This window comes from Rhipicephalus sanguineus, chromosome 2 (genome assembly GCF_013339695.2).
Source record: "Rhipicephalus sanguineus isolate Rsan-2018 chromosome 2, BIME_Rsan_1.4, whole genome shotgun sequence".
NCBI classification, from domain to species: Eukaryota; Metazoa; Arthropoda; class Arachnida; order Ixodida; family Ixodidae; genus Rhipicephalus; species Rhipicephalus sanguineus.
This window is the reverse complement of record NC_051177.1, coordinates 120,832,073-120,858,953: the sequence shown is the minus strand read 5'-3', so window position 1 is coordinate 120,858,953 and position 26,881 is coordinate 120,832,073. Positions and strand designations below refer to the sequence as shown.

The 26,881-nt window shown below is 48.9% G+C and overlaps 1 protein-coding gene across 1 annotated transcript in view; it reads left to right on the top strand.

The window, feature by feature from the left end:
• Positions 1-21,934, top strand: part of LOC119383601 (glycoprotein 3-alpha-L-fucosyltransferase A) — a gene marked incomplete in the record, with an annotated part of 65,231 nt that extends 43,297 nt beyond the window's left edge. Inside the window, 1 exon segment of the mRNA XM_037651847.1 lies at positions 20,364-21,934. Coding sequence (XP_037507775.1) covers positions 20,364-20,721 — 358 coding nt within the window.
• Between the last annotated feature and the right edge of the window lie 4,947 nt (positions 21,935-26,881).

The following is a 26,881-nucleotide window of genomic DNA, read 5'->3' as shown; positions in this document are numbered from 1 at the left end:
CAATAACCGCAGAGATGAGGAAGAAGTGCATAATAGATGCCTACCATATATATATATATATATATATGGTAGGCATCTTATATATATATGCCTACCATATATATATATGGTAGGCATCATTATATATATATATATATATATATATATATATATATATATATATATATATATATATATATATATAATATATATATATATATATATATATATATATATATATATATATATATATATATATATATATATATATATGCCGACGCACTCAATGACGACGTGACCAAATGCATGTTTCCGACTATTGCGTGTTGTGAGTGGTGGTGGTAGCAACTTTATTAAGAACTCCGGCAAATTCGTGGCCTGGGCCTAGGCCGCCCCCGAGGAGGACCGGAGACCCTGTCTCCGCGCCGCCTCACGGGCTTGCTGGATGGCCCACAATTGATCTTGGAGGTTCGAGCTGCGCAGCGCGGCCGTCCACCGCGCTGCAGCTTCATCTGGGGAGACTGCATTTTCTTCGCCTGTAACCGCGCATTCCCAGAGAATGTGCCTAAGAGACGCGTGAGTCCAGCCACCTAATTTGCAGTTATCATCTGAATAGACGTCTGGGTATATCCTCCTGAGGTGAACGGGGTTGGCGAAGGTCTGGGTTTGTAATTGCCTCCAATCTACCGATTGGGCCCTGTCGAGTTTGGGGCTTGGGGGTGGATAAATACACCTGAATTTTTGATAAAATTTTGTAATGTCACAGTATCTAGTCATTCTGTCCCTCTCTGTCCAGCCCTCCACTGGATTTCCATCCCCTGTAGAGGACCTTTCTACACGAGCGCGGAACGTGAGACCTCGCGCTACGCGATGGACCTCTCCATTGAGGTTGGGTACGGGGGTGTGGGGGGACGTATGAGCCGGGAACCATATGTTTCGTTCTTCCGTCTCTTCAGAGGTGATATAATTCGCGTTCGCTTTGAGGATAGCCGCGGCCTCTGGTGAAATTCTGCCTTGTGCATAATTTCTGACCGCCGCCTGCGAGTCACGTATTATATATGTGCAACCGGGGCAAACGATGGCTAGGGCGATCGCCACTTCTTCCGCTGCCTCAGGGTTTTTGCCGCGTACACTGCACGAGCTGACCAATTGTTTATCAGTATTGAAGACTGCCACTGCGAATGCACGTCTATCCGCGTATTCTGCTGCGTCTACAAACAGCGCTTCCTTGTCCCTACCGAATGTTTGTAGTAAAGACCTGGCTCTACTCTCTCTTCGAACCTGATTGAGTTCGGGATGCATGTTCTTAGGTAGGCTAGCCACCTGTAGCTTTTCTCTGATCGAGCTGGGGAGGGATGTCTTGTCGCCGTGCTGCTTGTGATAGGATATCTCCAGTTTGTCCAGGATGCTCCTGCCCGTTCGTGTCCTGGTTAGTCTCTCGAGTTGCGAGATCTGTTGAGCCTCTATCAATTCTTCGAGCGTATTGTGGATGCCCAGCTGTAGTAGAAGTTCCGTGCTTGTGCTATCAGGAAGGCCCAGCGCCATCTTGTGCTTTCTTCTAATTAGAGTGTCAAGCTTGGCCTTTTCTGCAGTGTACCAGTTGTGGTAGGCGGCCACGTAGGTTATATGACTAATGACGAAGGAGTGTATGAGTCTGACGACACTAACCTCCTTCATACCGCGATGTCTGTTGGTGATTCTTCTGCTGAGCCTCATCGTGTTCATGATTTTAGTCTCCAGATTCCTGATCGTTGCTCCGTTGGCGCCGTTGGATTCTATGATGAGCCCGAGCACCGTTATCTGCTTGACCCTTGGTATTTTGTGTCCTTCTTTGGTGCGTACGCAAATGTCTTCGTGCTCAGCATGCCGGATGTAACACTTGGGGGGGCCTTCCCTTAAGCGTCGGGCGGTAGAGGTGAGTCCCACTACCTTTTTTTGTTCTTCTTAAGTGGTTTTTTTAGGCAAGATTAAAATGAGCCAACTTCTGAAGCAACGAAGATGAGCGAAAAATTCCAGTTAGAAAGTTGTAGATCGGCTTGAAAAACGTTCGATTAGAGACTTTCTGGCATGCTATCTATTGGTTATCAGAGTTTTTCTGCTTACTGGGGATGCCCGCGAAATTTAAAAAAAAAAAAATACCACGTGACATGCCCGCTTGCGCGCCGTGATTGCCTTGCTCCCTAACGCTCCACGTGCAGGCGATATGCTTTTCCCTATCGGGAAAATGTGGAGGCAAGCGAAGCCTGGCGTGTGCGTGCCTGACTTACTATTGTTCTTTCTTTCTTTCTTTCTTTCTTTCTTTCTTTCTTTCTTTCTTTCTTTCTTTCTTTCTTTCTTTCTTTCTTTCTTTCTTTCTTTCTTTCTTTCTTTCTTTCTTTCTTTCTTTCTTTCTTTCTTTCTCATTGTGCAATTCTCCCTGCTAATTGTTTCCTTCCTCCATGCCGGGAATTGGGCCTTGTTGCACGTGCTCAGCAGCGCAACACTTGAGTTACAGGCAACAACGACGGTCATGCGTTCACATCCAGGCAACAATGAAATGCGGCAACGTCAAATGACGAGTGGCCTCGATAAAAGATCAGAGTGCCGTATCGAAAAGGCCGATCGCCCACCATCATCAGTTATTGAAAAATTCGGCAGATCCCACGTGCCGTGGAAATCGATGTTATGCGAAGCATGCACGAGAATGTGACTTTGTCGCAATTGTTCACATTGAGCGAAACGTTACGGAATGACGCTAGAGAAATGCGCAAATGATATAAGCACACACATATTTTGAAGAGTCGCACATGTATTATATAATCAGTTGTTTACAGTTGCTTAACGATGCCTACAGCAACGTAGGTGTTACCAACACCAGACGCAGTAAGCTGATGTGTAGTGCTTATATTCTTCAATACTTGATAGCGCGAATTCGACGAGGATAATGAACGAACACAGATGCACAGGACAGGCGCTGCGCACGACTAAGCTTTATTCAGAAAAGTTTCCCTAGATATACACAGCCAAGTGGCACGCCCAGGCGCAATGCACGTACTGTACGTTACAGTGAGCGTTGCAGTTGTTATGCTTATACTTATCCGTTATGACGGAGAACGCACGCGCGTTTCACGTACCCGTGTGCATGTGTGGAAGGGGTTCTTGGTAGTTTTTGAATACGGTCATCATCACCGTGATCAGTGAGCACCAGCAGCTGTACAGGATTTGTTATCGGATCCGTTCGTGATAGCGGCTACGAACGGTTTTAGTATAGTGAAGTGCGAGGTATAGTCCGCGGGTGGCTTTTACGGAGAAATGCTTTATGAGGCCTCCTGTCCTGGACGTGGCTCCGCCGTCTTGTCATGGCCTGCCCACATCCAAGGCGTCTATCATGCCGTCTAAGAACCAGGCATTGTTGGGGCTTGAAGGCTGAAGTCACAGGTGATCATGAAGGACATGGACCTTTCGGCAGAGTTATTTTAGGAAGCATTAACCCCGGTTTTTGCGTAATCCACGCGGTCGACGTTGCGGACCACGTGGACGAGTGGATGGTAGCCCATCTTCTTCCAGGGGTGCTCTGTTTTCAGCTCCCTAACTTTCCTTGCGTCGGCCGCTGTGGTGTAGTGGTTACGGTGCTCGGCTGCTGACCCGAAGGTCGCGGGTTCGATCCCGACCGTGGCGTGCTAGAGGCCAGTGTATTGTGCGATGTCAGTGCACGTCAACGAATACCAGATGGTCAAAATTTCAGGAACCCTTCAGTACGACTTTTCTCATAATCATATCGTGGTTTTGAACGTAAAACCCAAATGATTGCTAATATTATCACTTTACTTCCCTGTAAATGTCTGTGTTCGCGGTTACTGCGTTGATTGAAACTGTGTTATCACTTGTGGCACATACCCGCATAGCATGAACTCTGGTATGCGGGTATGTGCCACAGGTGACTGAGGGAAAGGATTTCATGACGTACGCGACAGGTATTTTGCGTTATTCATGTCATCACCAGTGAATTGTGTTCGTCATAGACTCGTCCTATGCTAGGCAAATTTTGGTATATTACAACTTATGGAGACGACCGGGAGAGCGCCCAGACGTAGGCGGCTAGATAGATAGATAGATAGATAGATAGATACGTAGATAGAAACGCCCAAAGTGCCTGAGGTTCGCTAAGAAATGCTTCGCATTTAAAACGGCGCGTACATACACGCGCGTGAACGGCGCACCTTCGAGCGCCGCATTTCTGTACGCTCTCCGGCGCCAGGTCTCTTTCGTGTGCGACGCCGAAATGTGAGCAACAAAAGCTACGCTTAAACTTTGCAAAAGACCTCTCATCCACCCTCGGACACCATAGCCGCTGCAGCTGTAAAATAATAACTGCGCGTGAAGCTATACAGAAGCAATGCAAAAGAGCCGGGAAAAGATAAACGGACGCCCGCTATACGAAACGCTGCGGGCGCAGCAAGCTAATGAAATGACAATCAACATAACCGCTTCACAGTGATGTCGCAGTTCCACAGTGGACCGTTTAGAAAGAAAAACGCTGAAAGACATATGCCAAGCCGGCTCGCTTATATCGACAAACGAGCAGGTGGACCTATGCGATTGCAAAAGCCATCGTAAAACTGCGGGAGAGAACTGAAAGAAATGAGATCATTCCTGAAATGAGAACGCTGTGATTTGTTACTGTTAGAGACAGCATCTCTCGGTGTGTATATTGAACATATAATGAACTTTTACGAGACGTATGCGGCTGAAAATAATGCGACCTCATTGGTATACGTAAGTGACGGACAGACGCGGAAGCGAGCGTGTACGGGCCGGAAAATAAGCTCCGCTAAACCCTTCTGCTGTAACTCGATGGAAAAAAAATCGAGTCAAGTGAAACCTGGATTGAATGGAGTAATGTAAATGTGGCTTACGCACAAGGAAAAGTTTATAGTAAATCGAAAAGTCGGGGCTTGCAGTGACGTCACTGAAACAGCCACGTCGGAGCAGCAACATGGTGGGTCGTGAACATTGTGACGTCACGTTAGCGTTATCAGTACATCGCATGCTGGTTCCTTTATTCATAACAGTGCTGAGCAGTAGCGAAGATACATGTATCTTAGATGCTATCTTAGATACTCTTTGGATATCTTGTATCTCTATTGCGACACGTCTCGCAAAACGAGTATCTGTATTTCCGATACATTCAGCAATGTATCGAGTATCTTAAGAAAAAAGATACTGCTATAGAAACACGACCGTGTGAAACAATAGAGAGTTTAAGAATTGGGGCCCCAAGGAGCTTGGGGACCCAAGAAGCTTGCGAGCTGCCAGGGCGCATGCGCAGAACCCAAGCCACTCTTGGGCTCTTGCGCTCGCGTTGACCAGAGACGCAAAAATTGAAAACTAGCGTGGGGCCCCAAGGCGTCTTGGGTCACCAGCGAGAAGACACAGACGCAGCGCAGGCCACGGCGCAGTATGGCCCGCGTCTCGCATGATTTTAAATTTCGTCACGCGTGGCGCTCCGTGCGCTTGACCCAACGCAGCCTGCGTTCGCCCAATTCTCACTCTGCTGATCATCCGAACGCAAGAGCTGGCTGCCCAACGCAGCTTGGGGGCCCAGCGTCTTGGGTCCCCAATTCTCAAACTCTCTAATAAACGTCGGCTGAACTTCGCTTCTTAAGCTGCTACTGCTGCCAGTGAGGCAACAGAATAAAACAAAACAGCTGCAACATTCTTTTACACACACACATATATATATATATATATATATATATATATATATATATATATATATATATATATATATATATATATATCGGGTTTCCCAGCTATCTTTAGCCAAGGGTTAAAAAATACAATATTAGAGGCAGGCGAGTGAAATCAGTTGCAAATTACTGACAGTCACCTTGCGCACTACAGACAATTTTTTGTTTGGTAATTAACTAATTTGTTAATTAGGATTATTTAACTAAATTGCTAAATATTGACATTAGGCAAGAAATGCGACTTGCAAATTTCGAGAGCGTATTCAGAAACCTCAACTGCATTATCTGCGACAAAGAAAGTCTCACGTATACCATTTTTTCCAAGCTGCAAAGAAAGCCCGCGAAATACAAAAAAATTACACCATCTCCCGCTAAAGGGGACCATGGGGCGATGCGAAGCCGGAGCACTTGCACGATCGCGTTCCGTTGGCGTTCGTTGGGCATGCTACCGACCTCGCGTCGTGGAACGCGAAGAGGGACGCTACGCGCGTCGTATCTTCCATCTAGCCTGGCCGTTAATTCTCACAGGGCGAGCGGGGAACGCGGTCGACAGGTGGGCGAGCGGGAGGCAGCGTAGGAGAGGAGAGAGAAGGGGAGGGGACGCGCATGCGCTCGAGCTCATCGGGGCGTTGCGCAGGAGAGAATTTCGGCATAGCCCGCGTTTCAGAGGAAGAGTGGAAAGGGGGAGGGGAGAGGGGTATGGGAGAGGAGGAGGGAAGAGGGAAAGTGGAGAGGGAATGTGGAGAGGGGAAGGGGAGAGGGTGAGTGGAGAGGAGGTGTGTGGAGAGGGTATGCGCATGCGCAGTAAGGGTGGTCACGCCGCACACCACCACCACCGGATTGAGCTCCGCCTTAAGATACTTCGCATCTAAAAGAACCACGTGACTAGCCCATTCGCGCGCCGCGAGAATGCTGCCCTCAGCCGTGATTTTAGCGAACGAAATAAGCTGCGGCCGGGACTCGCCGGTTCCGCTGCAGCGGTAGGCCGATAAGTGGGCGGTGGTTTCTTGGCCCGTTGCCAGCCGGTTGGCGCGCGTGATGGTGCAAGTTGTAGCGAGCGCGGGCCAAGTAACCACCGTTAACTTATCGGCCTACCGCTGCAACGGAGACAGCGAGTCGCGGCCGCAGCTGATTTCGTTCGCTAAAACCATGGCTGAGGGCAGCATTCTGGCGGCGCGCGAATGGCTAGTCACGTGGGAATAGCCGGGTGGGCGCGGGGGACGCTCTTCCCCACGCCTGTAACGGACCACAATAAAGTTGTTCTCTCTCTCTCTCACGTGGTTCTTTTTGTATTTCGCGGGCTTTCTTTGCAGCTTGTAAAAAATAGTACACGTGAGACTATAGCAAACATTGCTGTTGGGGTTTCTGAAGACGCTCTCGAACTTTGCAAGCAGCATTTCTTGCCTAAAGTCAATATTTAGCAATTTAGTTAAATAATTCTAATTAAAAATTACTTAAATACGAAACGAAAAATTGTCTATAGTGCGCAAGGTGGCTGTCGGCAATTAGCAACTGATTTCACTCGCCTGCCTCTGCTATTGTATTTTTTAACCCTTAGCTAAAGATAGCTGGGACACCATATATATATATATATATATATATATATATATATATATATATATATATATATATATATATATATATATATTGTAGAGAAGCCTTGGGACATGGTAATGGGTTACCCTCTCCAGCGCCTTCTAGTGGGTCATCCTCTTTGGCTGCTTGAAGAAAGAACGCCGCTCGCGCAGTGAGTTCGTGCCTTGCCGTGACTGTCGCCATTACTCATTGTCGTTGAGTGCTGTCTATTAAACACCTTAACAATTTGGTGGAGGTGCTCTGCTCCCATTCAATGCCCCTGGAGCTCCGATCCCGTACCTTGCCATCTACCATGCCTCAAGACGCCGCCCAGCAAACGCCTAGGCCTCTTCTTTGAGGCGGGTGTGCCGTTCTTTGAGGCGGGTGTGCCGGCTACATATGCTGACGCCATCCCTCGGCCCCGACTGCAGCCCACCATGCAGTCATTTCAGCAGCCGACCCGTCAATCACGTACTGCGACATGGGCGGGACCTACCCCGGCGAACCGATGGCGCACCCCCGACAACCGGCCCATCTGCTTTGCTTGCGGTTACGCAGGTCACGTGGCACGTTATTGTCAACGCGTGCAGCCGCCTCAAGTCGCGTCACCTGTCACCAGCCAGTCAAGCCGTGCATTCTACGACCCACCTCCACCTATGTCGCCGACGTCACGCCCAGCTCCATCCACTCGCCGCTCTCCGTCTCCACGCCGTCGCTCACTGTCACCAATGCGGCCACGTTCTGTCGCACGAGAGCAGGAAAACTAGTCGTCGCAGTCCAGGAGGCAAGGGCTGCGACGCTATCGAACTGTGAAAGCCCTCAGCGAAGTCCATCGAATGTAATCGACGTGCTTGTGGACGGTGTTCGCGCATCGGCCCTTATCGATACTGGAGCCGCTGTATCCGTTATGGACGCAAAACTTTGCCGCTTACTTCGAAAAGTGATGACGCTACTTTCTGGGATGTCCCTTCGTACCGCGAGCTCCCAGAGTATTCATCCCACAGCAGTATGCACTGCTCGCGTCGTCATTCAGGACGTTCTGTACGACGTCGAGTTCATCATAATTGCGGCATGCTCTCACGACGTCATCTTGGGATGGGATTTCCTCTCCCGCCACGACGCCGTAATTCGTTGCGCACCAGCCGAAATCGAACTCTCACCGTTCTCACATTTGACGCCGACAGACAGTCCATCGGCAATGAGCAAGATCCTCGTCCAAGACGATACGAAAGTGCCTCCAAACTCGTCAACGGCTGTGTCGGTCTACTGCGCCGGTCTCTCCGACACCACTGCACTCCTTTCGCCATCTGCCCGCGTCTGCACTAGGAAAGGGTTGCTGGTACCTTTTGCGACCGTGCGAGTCACTCAGGGCAGCACCACTATTTTTGTTACCAACCCATCCCCGTGCATTGTTACGTTGGTTCGAGGGGAATGTCTCGGCAAAGTGGAACCCGTTGAAGACGCACAAGTTCTGGACGCACCGGATGACTCGCACTGTACCAGTTCCCGCACCATCAGTGCTGTTTCCACGTCTAATTCGTCACCTACTGATGTATTTGGTCCCTCCATTGCTGACAACCTTACGTCGGTCCAGCGTTCGCAGCTTCTGTGCTTGTTGGATGAATTTCGTCATTCTTTCGATGTCGGGCAAACTTCCCTCGGCCGCACGTCCGCTGCTACGCATCGCATCGACACTGGCGCCCAACCACCACTGCGGCAACGTCCATATCGCGTGTCTCCCACAGAACGCCGGGTAATTAACGAGCAAGTGGACGATATGCTTCGACGCGATGTAATTCGGCCCTCCGACAGCCCATGGGCGTCTCCTGTTGTTCTCGTTACGAAGAAGGACGGTTCTGTGCGGTTCTGTGTGGACTACCGACGGCTCAACAAGGTCACCCGCAAGGATGTTTATCCACTGCCGCGAATCGACGACGCGATTGACAGCCTCCAAGGAGCAGAATTCTTTTCATCTCTCGATTTGCGCTCGGGGTACTGGCAAGTACCCATGGCTGATGACGCTCGACCAAAGACAGCCTTTGTCACGCCCGACGGCTTGTACGAGTTCAACGTCATGCCGTTCGGTCTGTGTAATGCGCCCGCGACCTTCGAGCGCATGATGGACACCGTTCTGCGTAACTTGAAATGGCACACGTGCCTGTGTTACCTGGACGACGTCGTCGTCTTCGCTCCGGACTTCTCCACGCATCTCCAACGTCTGCGGCATGTTTTGACACGTTTGAGCAACGCCGGCCTCCAACTGAATCTGAAGAAGTGCCGATTTGCGGCACGGCAGCTGACAATCCTCGGCTACGTCGTGTCCAAAGACGGAATCCTTCCCGATCCGGCCAAGCTTCGGGCCGTGGCCGAATTTCCCAAACCTACGTCCGTCAAAGAACTGCGCAGTTTCGTCGGACTGTGTTCATACTTTCGACGCTTCATACGAAACTTTGCCACCATCATATCGCCGCTGACGAAGCTCCTTGGAAGTAACGGACCCCTAAATTCGTGGTCGTCCGAGTGTGACGACGCGTTCGCAAAGCTCCGTCGTTTGTTGACGTCTACTCCCATACTACGTCACTACGACCCTACGGCCCCTACGGAGGTACACACGGACGCCAGCGGCGTAGGCCTCGGCGCTGTCCTTGCGCAACGCAAACCAGGGTTCTCCGAATATGTCGTGGCATACGCAAGCCGTACGCTTACCAGAGCCGAGACCAATTACTCAGTCACGGAAAAAGAGTGCCTGGCGATCATATGGGCCCTTACAAAGTTTCGACCTTATTTGTATGGTCGCCCATTTGATGTCGTCACCGACCATCATGCACTATGCTGGCTGTCGTCATTGAAGGATCCCTCAGGCCGTCTCGCCCGCTGGGCACTTCGCCTGCAGAACTACGACATCCGCGTGCTGTACCGCAACGGACGCCAGCATGCTGACGCCGACGCCCTCTCGCGCTCTCCCTTGCCTGACGACAATGCCCCCTGCTCAGTATCTCACATAGCTGTTGCTTCAATCAGCGTTCACACCATCGCTACCGAACAGCACAAGGATAAATGGATCACCTCGCTGATCGACTTGCTCACTGATCCGACGGCAACACCATCCACTCGCGCGTTACGTCGTCAAGCCCACCATTTCGCCGTTCGTGACGACCTCCTGCACCGAAGCAATTACAACGCCGACGGCCGCCAGTGGCTACTAGTGATACCCCGCAGTCTGCGTTCTGATATATGCGAGGCCTTCCACTCCGACCCGCAATGCGCGCACTCTGGGGTATCCAAAACTTACCACCGCATTCGACAACGATACTTCTGGCGTGGGATGTACCGCTACGTGCAGAAGTTCGTTCGCGCCTGCCTCGATTGCCAACGCCGAAAACCTGCAACGCACGTGTCGCCAGCAGGTCTAAAGCCATTACCTTGCCCTAACCGTCCGTTCGGGCGCGTGGGCATCGATTTGTATGGACCACTTCCTCTGAGTTCGGCCGGTAACCGCTGGGCCATCGTCGCTGTTGACCATCTAACGCGATACGCCGAAACCGCCGCCCTCCCAGCGGCTACAGCGCGCGATGTTGCCTCCTTCCTACTACACCGATTCATACTGCGTCACGGTCCACCCCAAGAGCTTCTCAGCGACCGAGGCCGTGTCTTCTTATCGGAAGTCGTGGAAGCCATTCTGAAAGAGTGCCATGCTGTTCACCGCAAAACTACTGCTTACCACCCGCAGACGAATGGCCTAACCGAACGCTTTAACCGCACGCTCGGCGACATGCTGTCAATGTACGTCGCCGCCGATCACACCAATTGGGATGCCATTCTGCCCTTCGTCACCTACGCCTATAACACCGCCCCTCAGAGCACTACTGGTTTTTCACCGTTCTTCTTACTGTACGGAAGGCACCCGTCGCACACCATCGACACGATACTTCCATACAAGCCGGATTCATCTGAGTGTGCGCCTATTTCTGACACAGCCAGGCTCGCTGAAGAGTGTCGCGAGCTTGCCAAGACATTTACGACGCAGGAACAAGAGCTGCAGAAGAGCATTCGCGATGGCACCACCACTTCTGAACCCACGTTCCTTCCTGGAGCGCTCGTATGGCTCTCGGTCCCTACCACTGCAAGTGGCCTTTCTTCAAAACTGCTGCCGAAATACGAAGGCCCATACCGGGTCGTCGAGCGCACATCCCCGGTCAACTACTTGATCGAACCCATCGAACCAGCTTCGGACATGCGCCGTCGAGGGCGCGACATTGTCAACGTGGAGCGCCTCAAGGCCTACTATGACCCACTCATAGTGACGAGCTGTTAGGTCGCCGGACGGCTCCCTTTTCGTACCCGGGGTAATTGTAGAGAAGCCTTGGGACATGGTAATGGGTTACCCTCTCCAGCGCCTTCTAGTGGGTCATCCTCTTTGGCTGCTTGAAGAAAGAACGCCGCTCGCGCAGGGAGTTCGTGCCTTGCCGTGACTGTCGCCATTACTCATTGTCGTTGAGTGCTGTCTATTAAACACCTTAACAATATATATATATATATGTGTGTGTGTGTGTGTGTGTGTGTGTGTGTGTGTGTGTGTGTGTGTGTGTGTGTGTGTGTGTGTGTGTGTGTGTGTGTGTGTGTGTGTGTGTGTGTGTGTGCGTGTGTGTGTGTGTGTTATTTTACAGGCGATTAGGTATACGCGTCCCCATTGGTGGAGCAGAGGCAAAAACAAGCGCGCGAACGCTTACGTACAGTCGAGCTTTTGTTTTCTCGATGTTTTCTTTCTTTTTAGTTGTGTCGGTGTGATGGCACTTGTTCGTAGCGACGGCACTTTGTTGCGTACACTCCGATACGTGCGGCGTCTTCCCAGGGGCGTAGCCGGGGGGGGGGGGGGGTTGCGGGAGTTCAACCCCCCCCCCCGAAATTTTTCAGTTTTGCTTGCGTATATATACACGCACACATACAAACGCACGCACGAACATACATAAAGTATGGTTGAACCCCCCCCCACCCCCACGAAAAAAATTTCTGGCTACGCCCCTGCGTCTTCCGCTCAAATTCTGACGCCGCTATAGTGTCGTTATCGATGTTCGTCTCGCGTGGTGCTTCGTTGCAGTGTCAAAAATGCAAGAATGGGGTTGCTCTGCGTCTCGCTGCTTTCGCACATCAGTGATTTGAAAGATCTCGTGGATGTAAGCTTCAGCTAGTTACATACGATGAGATTCACTTATATGCAAATGAGATTCTCACAACTGCTGTACCACCGGTACCGATGCTGGATGCAATAAAACAAACATTTACGTAACAGAAGATAATTTGGCGTACTGTATCTTTGTTCATCCTGCTGAATTATTCATGGGAGGGTAAGCGGAATTTGACGAATATGACTGTCTGCTCATGACATGAATAAAGTGAAAATCCTGTCGCGTACGTCGTCAAACCCTTTCCTTCAGACACGTGTGGCACATACCCGTTTACCAATGGCATCGGTGTACGGGTATGCGCCACAGGTGATTGACAGTTTATATCTACCCAGGAACGGCGAGAACAGACATTGGTAATTAAAATACGAGAGCGTTAAGAAAAACCGACAACGTCAGCGTTGACCCGACGAATGCAGAGAATAAAAATTAGGATCCCAGCAGGAGTCGAACCCAATGGTTCTGCGTGGCAGTCAGGTATTCTACCACAGAGACACGCCAGGTCTAGAACCTGCTTTGGAAAAACACCATATGCAGGCGTAATGTCGGTGCAACGTCAGTTGTGGTTATGGTGCTGGCTATCTAATTTTATAACAAAGCAATAAACACTACATTTGTACTCCTATGATGCAGGCGTCATGTCAGGTTAACGACTGTGGTTCCAGTGCTTGCTCTGCTTTTATAGCAGTGTAATAAACGGTACATTAGTATTCCAATATGATTCAGGAAGATATATTCAAGCGTTTCTCGACCCCGGAGGAATACGCAAACGAAAGTTACGTATGATGTTCACATAATCGCACCGTAAAGTGCACTTCACTGCGAAAATACTGACGTATGTGCTGTAGCGTGGGTGCTAATGTTACGTCACACCATGAGTTACCCTTTGAACGCCAGTGTAGTCGACGTGCCTGGTAAGACCACGATGTGTACACAACTACTGCACTTACAAAAGCACGTCGATCCACCTCGTAACGCTAGAATATCGTGGGTACAGCGCAACATCAGTAGGAAAAGAAAACGACACACAGGAAAGAGCTTCAGGAAAGAGCCGGAAAACCTTCAATAAAGTCTAGTTGAAAGTCAGCGCTCTTTCAGGTGTGTGTCGTTTTCTTTTCCTACTGATGTTGCGCTGTACCCACGATATTCAGCATGAACCAACTCGCCCAAATCAAGCTCTTGTTGTTCGTAACGCTAGGCTCAACACAAAAAAAAAGAAGCAGAGAACTACTCACTGACTGCTTCGCATGAAACCGATTCCCACAAAGCGTGGGATCTGCCGAATATTTAATACCTTGTTATTCTGTCTACACGTTAACATTGTCTCCCAACAATTGAAAAGGATACCCTACGTCTCCTATTCGATTTTCGGCTTTCTTTACGCAATGATTGGCCGATCGCACATGTTGTTACTCCGTTGTACATCGTGCAAACTCCTGTTCCCGTTTTGCTTTCCTTTTCTTTTCGATGCGTCGCCGATTCTAATATTTCAACAGCTATCTTAAGTCTATGTATTTCATGTAGCTTGACGCAAGGAGGGCCGTCGTTGGCGGCCGGTGCGCGAACAGGGCCGTCGGCGACGGCGATTGCAGACGGGAACCGATGGAACTGGATCTACTCCCCAGCTTTATCCATGTTTGCATAGCTGTTTGTGCAGCCTGCGGCTCAGCCTGTCTGCTCGGGCTTGGTTCCCCGAGGCATTTCGGCAGCGCAGGACACAAGCGACGAGAGCACAATGAAGCGCAGCCAACATCCAGCACCGCGTCCCCGTAGCAAGCGCCTGCTCCTTTCCGGCACTCACATGCCATTAGTTGCGCGCCTCCACCGAAAGAGGCGCCACCAGTCCAAACTCGCCCCGCGCCCGGTGCCTTGGCAAGCGAACTCTCCTTTAAAACACATCCTGCGTTGTATCAGCCCAGACCGTGTTTCTGTAAAATGTTTGTTGTAGGGTGTTTTTTTTTTTCTAATCTATGTACACTTGTTCGGCTGTGATGCCATAATTTTGCCTGCTGAGCGGGAGCACTAATACCTACCGCACGCTCTGATGCGGAGGTCATGTGTTGGGCGGTACATCGTGCTGCGCAATGGTCACTCCGAAGGTTGCTTCGCCATAATGTCGCTGGTATGACGAGGCAAGAGTGGCAAATAGTTGATGCCTTCGCAATTCCAAGCGTACCGCAACAACTATATATAGTTAAACGAAGCGTGTATTAGCGCGGTACATAAAAGGAAGAAACACGACACAGACGTAGAGACAGGTATACATATATAGGCGCCTACCTGTCTCTACGTCTGTGTCGTGTTTCTTTCTGTTATGTACCTTACTAATATAAGATATGTTTATGGGTGACCAACTCGCCCGAGCAGCAACTTTTCTGAACTTCATATGCTATAGTTAAGAACTCAGTTGTCGCGTTTTACAGTGTAGCTGTTAAAGGGACACTACAGGCAAATAACAATTTATGTCAGAGTGAAAGCTCAATGTATGACAACTTCTAAAACGGCAATATTATCAACAACAGTTCCCTACTTACCGAGAAATTAAGCTAAATGTATCACATGATGAGCGCCACGAGTGGGACATTTTCGAAGTGATCCCGATGACGTATGAGAGTCTGTCTACAATAAATAACTAGTAATCAAACTAGCAGCAATAAAAAAAGAACCTTCCGCGCATCAAGAGACGTAATAAAATGCTGTTTGTTTCCGTTTGATTCATGGAAAAAAGAACCGCTGTGGCGTTGCCATGGGGAATGGCGCGCGCGGTTCAAAGGTTCCGTTTTCGCCGAACTGCGCTTCGCCCGGCGCCCTGCTTCGCTCGCGCGGTCGCATCTCCGTGGTAGTTTCGGTATCGCGTACTGCCGCGTGTGTTTTGCGCGCTCGTGAAAGTCGCTCTGACAGAAAGCTCGACAAAATGCCACATGCAACGACGCCGGCACTACGAGCCCTCAGCAGCATACCGCGTTCATCGGGGCTCAAGTCGCTGAATTGGAGCCCAGCGTCGCGAGCCAATGTCTCGTTGTCAAGTTCTCCGTCCACATCCATTGCGGCAAGCTTCGATGGCTTCGATGGCCGTTGCTGCTGCTGTGGGTCCCGCTACTTTCGCTCTGCCGCTACTAGTGTCGGCGGCCGCGCAGTAAGGGCGGGCAACGTTGGGCACGGCAGCAGTGACGTATGAAAGTCGGATTTCAGGCGGGTGATTTGAAGTGCGCTAACGCGATGCGGACCACTAAAACGTGATTTTATTTCAAAATAAGCACTTAATTCGTTGGCATAAAAGTAGCACTACGAGGTTTCTGGACCGCTATTTCAACAATCAACGTCGACTTAATATTTGCCTTTAGTGTCCCTTTAAGCTTTTCGTTATGCCGCGTGGCTTGACCTGGAAACTATCATCATCGTGAACCAGCATGCGCTCTTCGTCTTCTTTAACCAACTTCACTCCTAGAACACGTGCGCCGATTTGTCCGGCGCGGGATGCAATAAAACTGATAGGCGAGAGAACCAGGACAGAGAGATAGGTAGAAAAAAGAAAGACAGAAATAGAGAGAAAGAAAGGGAAGAAACAGAGAAAAAGATAGAAGGCGAGAGAACGAGTACAGAGAGAGAGAGAGAGAGAGGAAGAAATAGGCAGAAAGAGATAGAAAGAAACAGACACCACTCAACATGTTTAGAAACAGAAACAGAAACCACTCAACGCGTTTAGACACAGAAAAGAAAAAAAAAGAGCAAGCATAGTCATGTCTAGTATTGGCCGCGAGATCGAGCGGAGTCGCCGCCTGGCGGCTACTGGTTGAAGCGCGCCTAGTGTGGATTGCTCCCTGCGTCGTCTGCTAGCCACGTCGTGTTTGCATGTGCGCGTACATCCTGCACGGTCTCAAAGGGCGGTTTGTTCTTTTATGTTAGAGCGAGTTTACCTGCTCGTACGTATACCTAACATGGTGTACAGAAGCAAATGGGCTTGCTTGCTCGGCTGCATGCGCATTGTAATAAGATCAGTGAGTGCGACTTTCGAGAGGGCTGTGTATTGGTGTCGTACCCTTCGTTCGCCAGAATCATCTCAGTGTTTGTGCCGCTTTCTGGTTCAAGCACACCCTAAAGTGCGCTTGGCATAGTCCCAAACCTGAGGAACATTAAATAGTGTGTGAATGCAGCGTTTTAGCGACTCGTTGGCAAACAAAAACGAGGCTCATGCACTTTCGCGTTGTTGTTAGGTGTATAACTGCGGCACTCCAGTTCATGATGAGCTTTAATTTTGCTCAAGATGTCCTTTTATTGTACGGTCGTGGTCCCGCTACAGCGAAATATTTCTATCGAGTGAAGTCTGAGACTTCGGTACTCAAACTGTCCCTAAAAAAAGAAAAGAAAAACAGACTACCGAATGACACGGCAGTGATAAAACGGAGTTGCCGCGCGCAATTTTAACTTGGGGCGAAACTTAAGCAGAACCACCCGTGTGCTTAGATTTAGGTACACTTTGAAGGATCCAGATGTTCAAAATTAATACCGACGGCGTGGCTTACATTTATGTCGTATAATTTCACGCAAAACCTCGTTTTTTTTTTTACATTATCTTGAGCGTTTGTGTGGAGTTGTTATAAATTGATGGAGGCAGTGGACATTATTAGTATGAAAAAAAAAAAGGACACATGTTCCATAAAATAACCGGACCTTTGTTCCATCACTGTCGTGCACGTAATCAGTCCATGAAATCTGTGTGCTAAACTCTTACCTGCTTATATATGCGTATTCGCGTGAACAGTGCTATTGAACTCATTGCACAGGAATATGAGTAGGTATTCCGACCGTGGATGTTTACTGTTTTTCTGTTTTCGTTAGTCCATTCATTATGTATATCGTGTGTTCGACCGCTGTGAAGCCGCCCAGTGTATGAGGTGGCCAGGTTCCCCTCAAGCTGCTCAATGCAGCTTTTTTGCCTGGTCATCCTCGCAACCTTGTTGTGAATAAACACAATTCAAGAAGTAAACACTTAAGTAGTTCAGTCGTTCTACTGAAGTGCGTAGTACATAAAACACAAGCTGAACACGTACAGAGAAAACAACAAAAGACGTCATATAGTGCGTAAGCGCATACTGTCATCCAGGGCGACCATGCCTTTCATCGGCAGATTGCGCTTCTCTCACTAGTATGTAATAGTAAAGTTGGATGATCTTCGTGCATTGATTCAACAATGAAGAGTGTATATATTACCATTAAGCTGCAATTAACGCATTTTATTCGCGGACAATCGACTCAAACCGCTCACAACGTGGCGCCGCTGTGTGCATTTGTATACGCGACTCCGACCGCCTCTCCACACTAACGCGGCGACGGTGCTGCCACCTAAGTCGATCTCGCGGCCAATAGTATTCGCCGCGAGGTGGGGCTATAGGCGGCAGCACCGTCGCCGCGTTTGTATGGATAGGCGGTCGGCGGCGCGTATACAAATGTACGCAGCGGCGCTTCGCCGTAGGCGGTTTCAGATTCAGATTCAGATATTTTTATTGATACGAATACAAGAATATTACATGTGTTTAGTATACAAAAGGAGGTCCCAAAGTCGAAGACTGTATCGGGACCTCCTGTTAAGGGCAAATTGTGGTAAAACAGTGTTAGAGGCAACATAAGCAATAATCGAAAGTATAAACTAAACACGTTTGCAGCAGAACATTAAAAATATATCTATAGATACTAAATGAAAACAAAATATACACAATAAAACAATATGAAACGATGAATAATGCAAGCAGTATAACTGAAAAAAAATACAAAAAGCTGTAATACGTGAAATGTGGACATTGAAACGAGGTGAAGCTATGGAAAGGAACAGTAATACTAAGCATGCATAATGTGTGATTTTAGTTCTGTCTTAAAATGATGCAAGTTTCTTGCATTTTTTATAGAAGCTGGTAGTGTATTCCATAATGATATTCCATAATGATATTCCATAATGATGGTCGAATGTCGGCGAATAAAGAGCGTTGACTGCAGCCTGATGGTGATGTATACACCCCCATTGCCAAATGAATGCACGAAACCGGCCTAACGTTCCTATTACGTGTGAGAGAAGCGCAATCTGCCAATCAATGGGGTACTGGCCTTCGGTCACATTCGTGTAATGAACTGTGCTCGATGTTTTTCTTGCTTTATTTGCACGTGTTTAAACTGTGTTTTGCCTATACCACAATATAAATAGTGTTGCGCGACTGAACCAATTAAGTATTTACTTCTTGCTATAGCGGCTACAAAAAAAAAAGAGAACCTGTATTTCTCCGTGATTAGATGAAGTAGAACTTTGTACACTCTGCTTTTCCGTTTGCATGAATACGCGTACTGCTGTCGAAATACGTGGCTTCAGGTCTTTTTTACCACTAACCGGCCTCTGCAGACGCTAGTTCATGCTTTGCGCTATCAGAAGGATTTCCAAATTGCCAGCACTTCACGAGATGGTGTCGCTAAAATTCTGCATTCACACCTCGATATTTAGTATCTTTTCTTTCGTTTAGGATGAAGCCAAATGCACTATGTGATGTGCCGTTGAACGACAAAGTGGTACCCAGATTGAAATGATTTTGGCGAATGGACGGTACAATGGTTAGACTTAGCGCCATACCGACATGTGCATTAGAGCATACAAGTCTCGCAAGGAGAAATGGTTATGTATATCGTATAGGCATACGTACGAGCATTTGATACTGTGCTAGCACAACGGAATAAGCTGTAGTCTGAGGACGGGCATGACGTACACACACATGCGAACGCGGTGTGGCTAGCAGACGACGCAAGGAGCCATCCACACCACGGGGTTTCGTCCGCTCGCCGCTAGGTGCCGACTCTACTCGATCTCGCGGCCAATAGCAAGGAGTGGGAAAGGGAAATGAAAGTGAAAAGGAGGGAAAGGAGGAAGTGAAAGGGTAAAGCAGAGTATAGTCTTAAGAGAGCAAATCTTTGGTCAAGTTGGTGATACATTATGTGGCTAACAGCGCAAAAAAAGGACAAGGGACCAGGACTCCAGGAAAAAGCACCAGGAGAAGGACCAGGACCAGGAAAAAGGACAAGGGACGTCTGTGTTTCTTCCTGGTCCCTTGTCCTTTTTTGCGCTGTTAGTCACAGTATAGTCTTGCACAGTATAGTACAGCAAGGATGGGAAAGAGAAGTGAGGAGGAGATAAAGAAGGAGGGCAACGCTACCAGCTCCGTTGCTTCCACAGTCTGCGCACCACCAGCTGACCCAATTTTTTTTATATAGTTCTCTCTTCAAAGCAAAAGTCCGCGCTGTGAACTGTCTTCTCTTCAGCGCTTGAAAATTATGTCTATTCGAGTGCGTTATTTGTCACCGCGACGAGATCGCTGTTGAATGACAGCTATCACACCTCCTCTATTCTTTCTCTGGTTGTTGTTGTTGTTCCTGTAGACACTAACAAAAATGAACAATGAATGCGCAGGTGGCGCAGCGCACGTCCTGCATGTTCCTTCGCTTGTGCTACGTCTACTTTTGCGCCGTTTTCCCATTTACGCATGTGCGACCAACTAGCCCAACTTCTGCGAATGAGCTTCTTCGCCCGCTGGTGCACGGTGGAGGGCTCGTTCATTTACTAGCGGCCGTTTTCGTATTTACCACATTTCTTGAAGCGCGGAGGGTCGGAAGCAGGTGCATAACGCTCTTTCTGAGCCCCTTAAAACCCCTCTCCCTCAGCCTCCGCATCACCCTTTAAACGTCTGCAGGCGTCTCTTGCACACAATGATAACAGATGGTTTAGTGCTTTGCTGAATTGTCCCCGACTACAAACCGTGATCATATAACAATGAATTTGACCGACTTCCACACCAGCCTCGTGCACTGTCTGACCGAGTCAGCGCCCTATAATGATTTCAAGCCAACGTCTCATCTCCCGCAGGCACAACGTTGTCCCCGTGGTGATGGGCGCCTCCCGCGAAGAGTACCGGGCCGCGGCTCCGTACCACTCGTACATCCACGTGGACGACTTCGCGTCCCCCAAGGAGCTGGCCGAGTACCTCCGCCTGCTTGGCAGCAGCCCGTCGCTGTACAACCAGTACTTCGAGTGGAAAGGCACCGGGGAGTTCGTGAACACGTACTTCTGGTGCCGGCTGTGCGCGATGCTGCACGCGCCACCGCGGCCAGCGGAAAGGCTGCGCAGGACAAGTTTCCAAGAGTGGTGGCACGACGGCGCGTGCAGGTCGGATTACGACGTCGCCAAAGCGCGAAGTGTGCGGGACAGTGACGCGCTTTTGTGAGGAAGACGCACACGATCCGACGGCAGCTGCTGCGAAGCGTCTACTTTACGCACTCACGCGGACAAGTTTAGTGTATACATCGCTCGTGCGTTCTCGAAAGGATATGAGCCACTGCTTTATCATTCGGAGAATTCGTAGCGTACGTCTTGACTGTTGTCGCAGGCGACGTGCATACGTGACTGCGACCTTCACACAGCGAACTACTTCGATATAAAGTTTCTTTTTTTTGTTTTTAGTGCTTCTGATCCACGACCTTTTGTGGTTTTCAATATATCATTATATTCTTCTCTACCACGCACCTGCTAGTCTTTCCTTTGCTTGTTTATTTTTTAGGAATCTGTCTTCAGTTTGTTCGTGTGCGTGTTCGATAGGCATGCACGCTTTGTGCACACGAGCGCTGTAAAAAATATGCAGATAAATTCATATTCATAAATGCGGCAGTGAATATGCACTGGCGACCGCTTTCGACATCCATGCATGTGACTAAACGCCGCAGGCCCAAGGCGAATTGCCAGGATTTTATTTCGCAAAGGGGTGGGGCGGGTTACACAATGTAGTTTACACAACAGTTTACACAATGTAGCACAGCTGTCTGATACTGGCCAAATGCGATTTGACAAAAATTCGGTCCAAGCGTCTTCTGGCGGCAAGCGCGACTATTCTCGTATTGTGAAAGGGTACTTCACTAACACGAGAAAAATCGTTTTTCTCATTAGTGTCCCTTAATTACTCGCGGCTGTTTCATTGCCACTACGGGTAAGAAGGGATAAAATCAGGTCTCGTAGACAAGTGACAGAGAGAGAGAACAAAATAAGACAGAGGGGTTAACCAGATTAAGAACCTGGTTGTCTACTCTGTGAACACAGTGTGTACAATAAAATAAAACGGGAACAGCTTATTCGGGTTGCCAAAGGACGGATGCCTCTGTGTCAGTGACAAGAACTATATTATATGTCCCTGCAAATTTTCTATTCTCTCGATAGGGCGTGCAATTACCGAGCTGCTTCTGTGGATATGTGCTGTGGAAGTGAACTTCTGACACTATAGCAGCGGCCATGTGTGTATTGTCGCGACATCAAGAGAGGGGCCGTGACGCACAGATCGAGAGAAGAGCAGCAGGCCGGTCTTTTTTAATATCGCGCGCAGCGAGTTCTTCTTTGTCCTTTCTATCTTCTGTACACATCATATGCTGCTGATGATGATGACCTTTATAAATGGCTCACACCATATCACATTTGTGTTGTCGTCTTCCTTACCGCATGCACGTGGCAATATGCTGACCTTTATGAATGGCTCACATCATATATGCACATTTGTGTTGTCGTCTTCCTTACCGCATGCACGTGGCAATATGCTGAACCCTTCCGTACGTCACTTCAATAATTCCATATCTTTTCCATATTCATTGCAGCGGAATACATACATATATCCCACATATTATTTACCCATTTCCCTAGGAATCGAACGGAAACGTGTGGTATCACCGGAGTGACATATACGGAACATCTTTCTGCCTGCAGTGGTTTTACACTGCCTCCAGGATCGGAAGCGCCTCACCAGGTTTTGCACTGCCTCCGTGATCGGCCCACCTTTGGTCAAGCTGCGATATCGTGTGATGACGTCATTACGTGACGTCATAATGGCGTAACCAGTTTTGGCAATCTGTGACGTCATGATGTGTCGTCATCGCGTGATGATGATTTTTTGCAATCGTGCTGTCCCCGACGCCGCGGGACGCCGACAGTCAATTTTCGCGTTTCATGAGGCATCTAAGGTTTTCCCCTTGAAATTTAGCTATTTTCTGCAGCCCATAGAAAGCACGGCTCAGCGTCACAGCGAAGCGAATAGGAGAATGAAATAAATGGAAGACAAAGAGGGGTATAGAAAAATCTATGGATTAAAGAGACACTAAAGGGGAGAAAATGAGGCAATGTAGACTGGCACATTATTTTTTGAAAGCTTTACTGTCATTAATTTCAACGTCATAGGTTTGTGAGAAAATCACGCGAGAAAATGAAGGCCAAAGTGTAATTTTTAATTTCTGCGCTGAACTCTCTCCACATGACCGTTAACGTGACATCGGGGATTTGAAAAGGGTTTATCGTATTTTGGCCACATCGGCTCAATCACGATTTCCTAAGACTTGGTATATATTAACGCGAAAGCGTTAATATATACCCACGTCACAGAAATTTTGGTGTCGATGGCGTCGGCGGCGTTGGGTGTGAAGAATAAAATGGATGCAATGAATAAAACTGAGGTGTTAGAGGCGGAATCGAGCCGAGGCCATCTGTGTGGCAGTCAAGTGTTCTACCACAGCACCACGCCCATGCTTATGACTGCCTTGAAAAAAAAAAAACATACAGGCTTCATGTAATGCGGGGAGTCACGTTAACATATGTAATTTTGCGTGACAGAAGAGAATTGCACCAGGTGTCACGTCATGTGAACTGCGCATCGAGTGGGTGGTTTAAAGGGCCCATAAACCACCTCCAATATATTTTTTAAACATTTCAAGTAAACGCTCCCATCGAGTTCTGAATGCCGTCACGATCAGCATTGCCAAACGCGGCAGCGCGCCACAAACTAAAAAAAAACAACAAATGCAGTTCCACTACTGTGAAACCTGAGGAAGTGCGTAGCACGGGCACCCAGCGATTCCCGTTCGTAGAGCTCCCGCTGCTCCGTTTACCACACCGACGATGACGTTAATGTTTGAGGTAAGCATGCAGGGTTTCCCCGGCACGAGTAGATTCTTGTTAGGGAGATTCGCAAACTTTTTGTGCAACATGCGCGCTACTTTTTGATGCACTTTATCGACTTCCTGCTTGTTACGGCAGTTGAGATACGTGTCGTCAGCAGCGAGTTCCGTCAGGGTGTTCTCCCCTTCAGATGTAGCGACAAAGCGCCGGCGAAGTGCATGTGGGGGGGGGGGGGGGGGGGGGGGGAACTATCGTGCTTTTGGCGAGGCGGTGGCGCCATCTCTTGTGCGGCACGGGAGTCAGGCGCATGTCTCCGAAGAGAGAGAGAGAGAGAGAAAACTTTTATTTGTGCAGGCCTCAAGGATCATCCTCGTTGGGTGGAGCCCTTAGTTCAGGGCCCCATTGGCTCGCGCCACACCACGTGCCCGCTGGATCAGCCGACGCTGCACCTGCGGTTCTGAGCTGGTCAGCGCAGTCTCCCAGGAGGATTGTGAGGGTGAAGGAATAGGGCGGCAGCCCGGTGGTTGCGGACATTCCCAGGTGCAGTGATACAGCGTGGGCTTCGCCCCACAATAGGGGCAGTATGAGGGATATTGTGTGGGGTGGAAGAGATGAAGGATGTAAAGGCAGGGGAATGAATTAGTCTGAAGCTGCCGCCAGGCAACACGTGCTCTCGGTTGAGTGATTTCTGTGGTGGTGGGAAGTACATACGGCTTTGTCGGTAGTGTTGTAGCGTTCAGTGTAGTTGAGGGGTTCTGTTGGTGCATCGTCTGGGTTGGACAGCTCTTCTGATGGCGCCCGTTTTGTGAGCTCTCGAGGTACTGCATTAGCGCGTTCATTGCCATGGAGAGAGGCGTGTCCAGGTGTCCAGACGATACTCACTCTGTGTAACAAAGTGGGGTGTATTGATGTCAGGATACGGTGTGTGTAGGGTGTGACCATTCCTTTCACTATGTTCCGACAGGCAGTTTGTGAATCAGTAACCACGGTAATTGGTTCGTCCGGTGCTGGTATTTGTGAAGCATGTAATAATAGCCAGGGCTATAGCAGCCTCCTCTGCCGTGCCGCTGTCCAGGGTTTTAAGCGTAGCCGATACCGTTACAGAATCACTATTGTCCACTACCACCAGACACATGGCCCGTTTCTGCGGATATCGGGCCACATCAGTGTAATGGACTGGTGCGTTAGATGTGCCGTCACCTACGACTCGCATTAGAGCTTGAACTCTTGCCCGTCTCCGGCCTTTATGCCGATCAGGGTGCATACTGCGGGGTATGGGGGCTACTCGAATTTTCCTCCTGATGTCTCCGAAGTGTTTTTAGCGATTTTGAGTGCGATTACCTCTCGGTTATTTCTGTTAATCATATTATTTTAGACCTTGATCGGTCATTTTAACCCGATTTTGAGCATTGCTAGCCTTGTTATGGCCTGTATTGAGCGTTTCCCTGTGAGCGCGATCACGCCACATAAGATGCATGGATGGACGACAAGCCGGGCCCCTAAAATGGCACGCACTTAAAAAATCGTCTGGCCTGCGCAGAACACGCAGCACAGTCACAGCGAAGGCTTGAAGAGTGGTCTTTCTAGAGCCCGCTGTAAACTCTCTTGGGGCAACTAATACAAGCACACTTGCAAGGTACCTACTACGCCATAAATCATGATAATCTTTTGTGAAGTAGGGAAGCACCCACTATGCCATTATTCGTCATTCTGCGGAGAAGCGTGCTGCCCGCTACACATCACTAAGACATTATGGGCACTTTGTTGATGTTGTGGCTGATTACGATGAAGAATTATGGCTGAGCCCTTTGTAATGGGTTTGGGGTATTCAATGAACCACTCGTTACGCAGTTCGCATTGTGTGACGTCTGGTTGTTATTTCACTCTTCTACTACGCTATATTACACGTGTTAACACGATTCCTTGCTCGACACGACGCCTGTATACGGCCTTTTTGCGAATGAGTTTCAAGCACCGGCGTGGCTCTGTGGTAGAATACTCGACTGCCACGCAGGGGGCACGGGTTCAAATCCATCCGATCCTGGATATTTTTCAGCCCGAAAGTGTTTTATGCCGGGGTCCACCAAGACTTCACTGACGTATTTCCGTCACGGATATGACGTTGGTAAAATACACACTAACGGATGACAGAGAAAAAAATTGGCCGCCATCCCTTCCTGCGAACGTGAATGTCCAGCGAAGCTGTATCAAACACCACACGTGCTGATTGCGTAGGGGCTTGTTTTATTATTACTTTAGAGTTACGGTAGTGATAATCGCTTTGCGGTCGCTGTGGTAGGCCGCGATTGGTTCCGCGACCATTTTCAGCAAGACGAAAGCGCTGTTCTTCTGGTGTCTCTCATTTCCGTGGTCTACCCATGGAAGATAGCCATCTTAAGATGCTTGCCGCAACAGAAAAAAGCAATTGTGAAGGCAACGAGCACATATCGCATTTTCCTGATTTTTGAGAATTTTGGACACATATTTTTAAACAACCGGTATATCCTGCTCGTTTCAAGCTATCTCTTTGCGCATCGTCTCTCTTTTATTTGGATTTCTTTTCAAACTGATTGCCGCTTGCCAAGCTTGCTGTACCTGCTAGCCCCGTCCGTCTTCAGTAATTTCATACTGGTGGTTTTGCCGCAGTGCCCAGAAGCAGGCGGCAGTGCACGCTTTACAGGCGAAAAATCAACACCGCTGCTGAGAATGGTATTTAACATAAAATGCACACGTTAGAAATCTATGAAGCGAAGCTTTCGTGTGGTACGTCTGCAATGCTGTACAAGTACAAGCTAACTGCAATGAGTAAAGTAGCATGTATCTGCATCGCATACAGCGCAGAAGGTCGTGCGACGCTTTTTGCAGGAGGCTAAAGCATTGGAATTTTACACATTTCCCTAAGTATGCGGCAGTGCCAGCCATATCTTATGTCGCTAGAGACCCGGAACTCGCGAATTAAATTCTGGAGTTTAACGTGTCAGAACATTATATTTAGGTGGCACGCTGCAGCATAGGAATCCGGATTAATTTCAGCCTCCTCAAATTGTTTAACGTGAACCCCATTGTATTATTTTTTTTTTCTGTATTCAGTAGAAATCATCGAAGTTTCGCCACACAGTGCTTGTCAGTGCTAACTGAGCCGTTGTGAATTTCCCTCTGCCTTGGTTTTATCCCACGCTCAGCAGTTTTGTTGTTGTTGTTGTTGTTTTCTTTCTCAGAGCGAAGCTGTTCACTTCTTCCCATGCGGGTGGTATTCTGGGAGGCTCGTGTCCGTATGTATACAAAAAAAAAAAAAATGAAGACGGCGCCGCTGGCGGAGCGCGCTCACGCGGCGGCGCTTGCCCCGACGTTGTGCGGTTGCGCTGCTGCAGAATGACGTAGACCACTGCGACAAACCGCAGCAGGCGAGACGCCGCAGCGCGCTCACGCCCGAGAATAAAGCTTTAAAAAACGGGAAG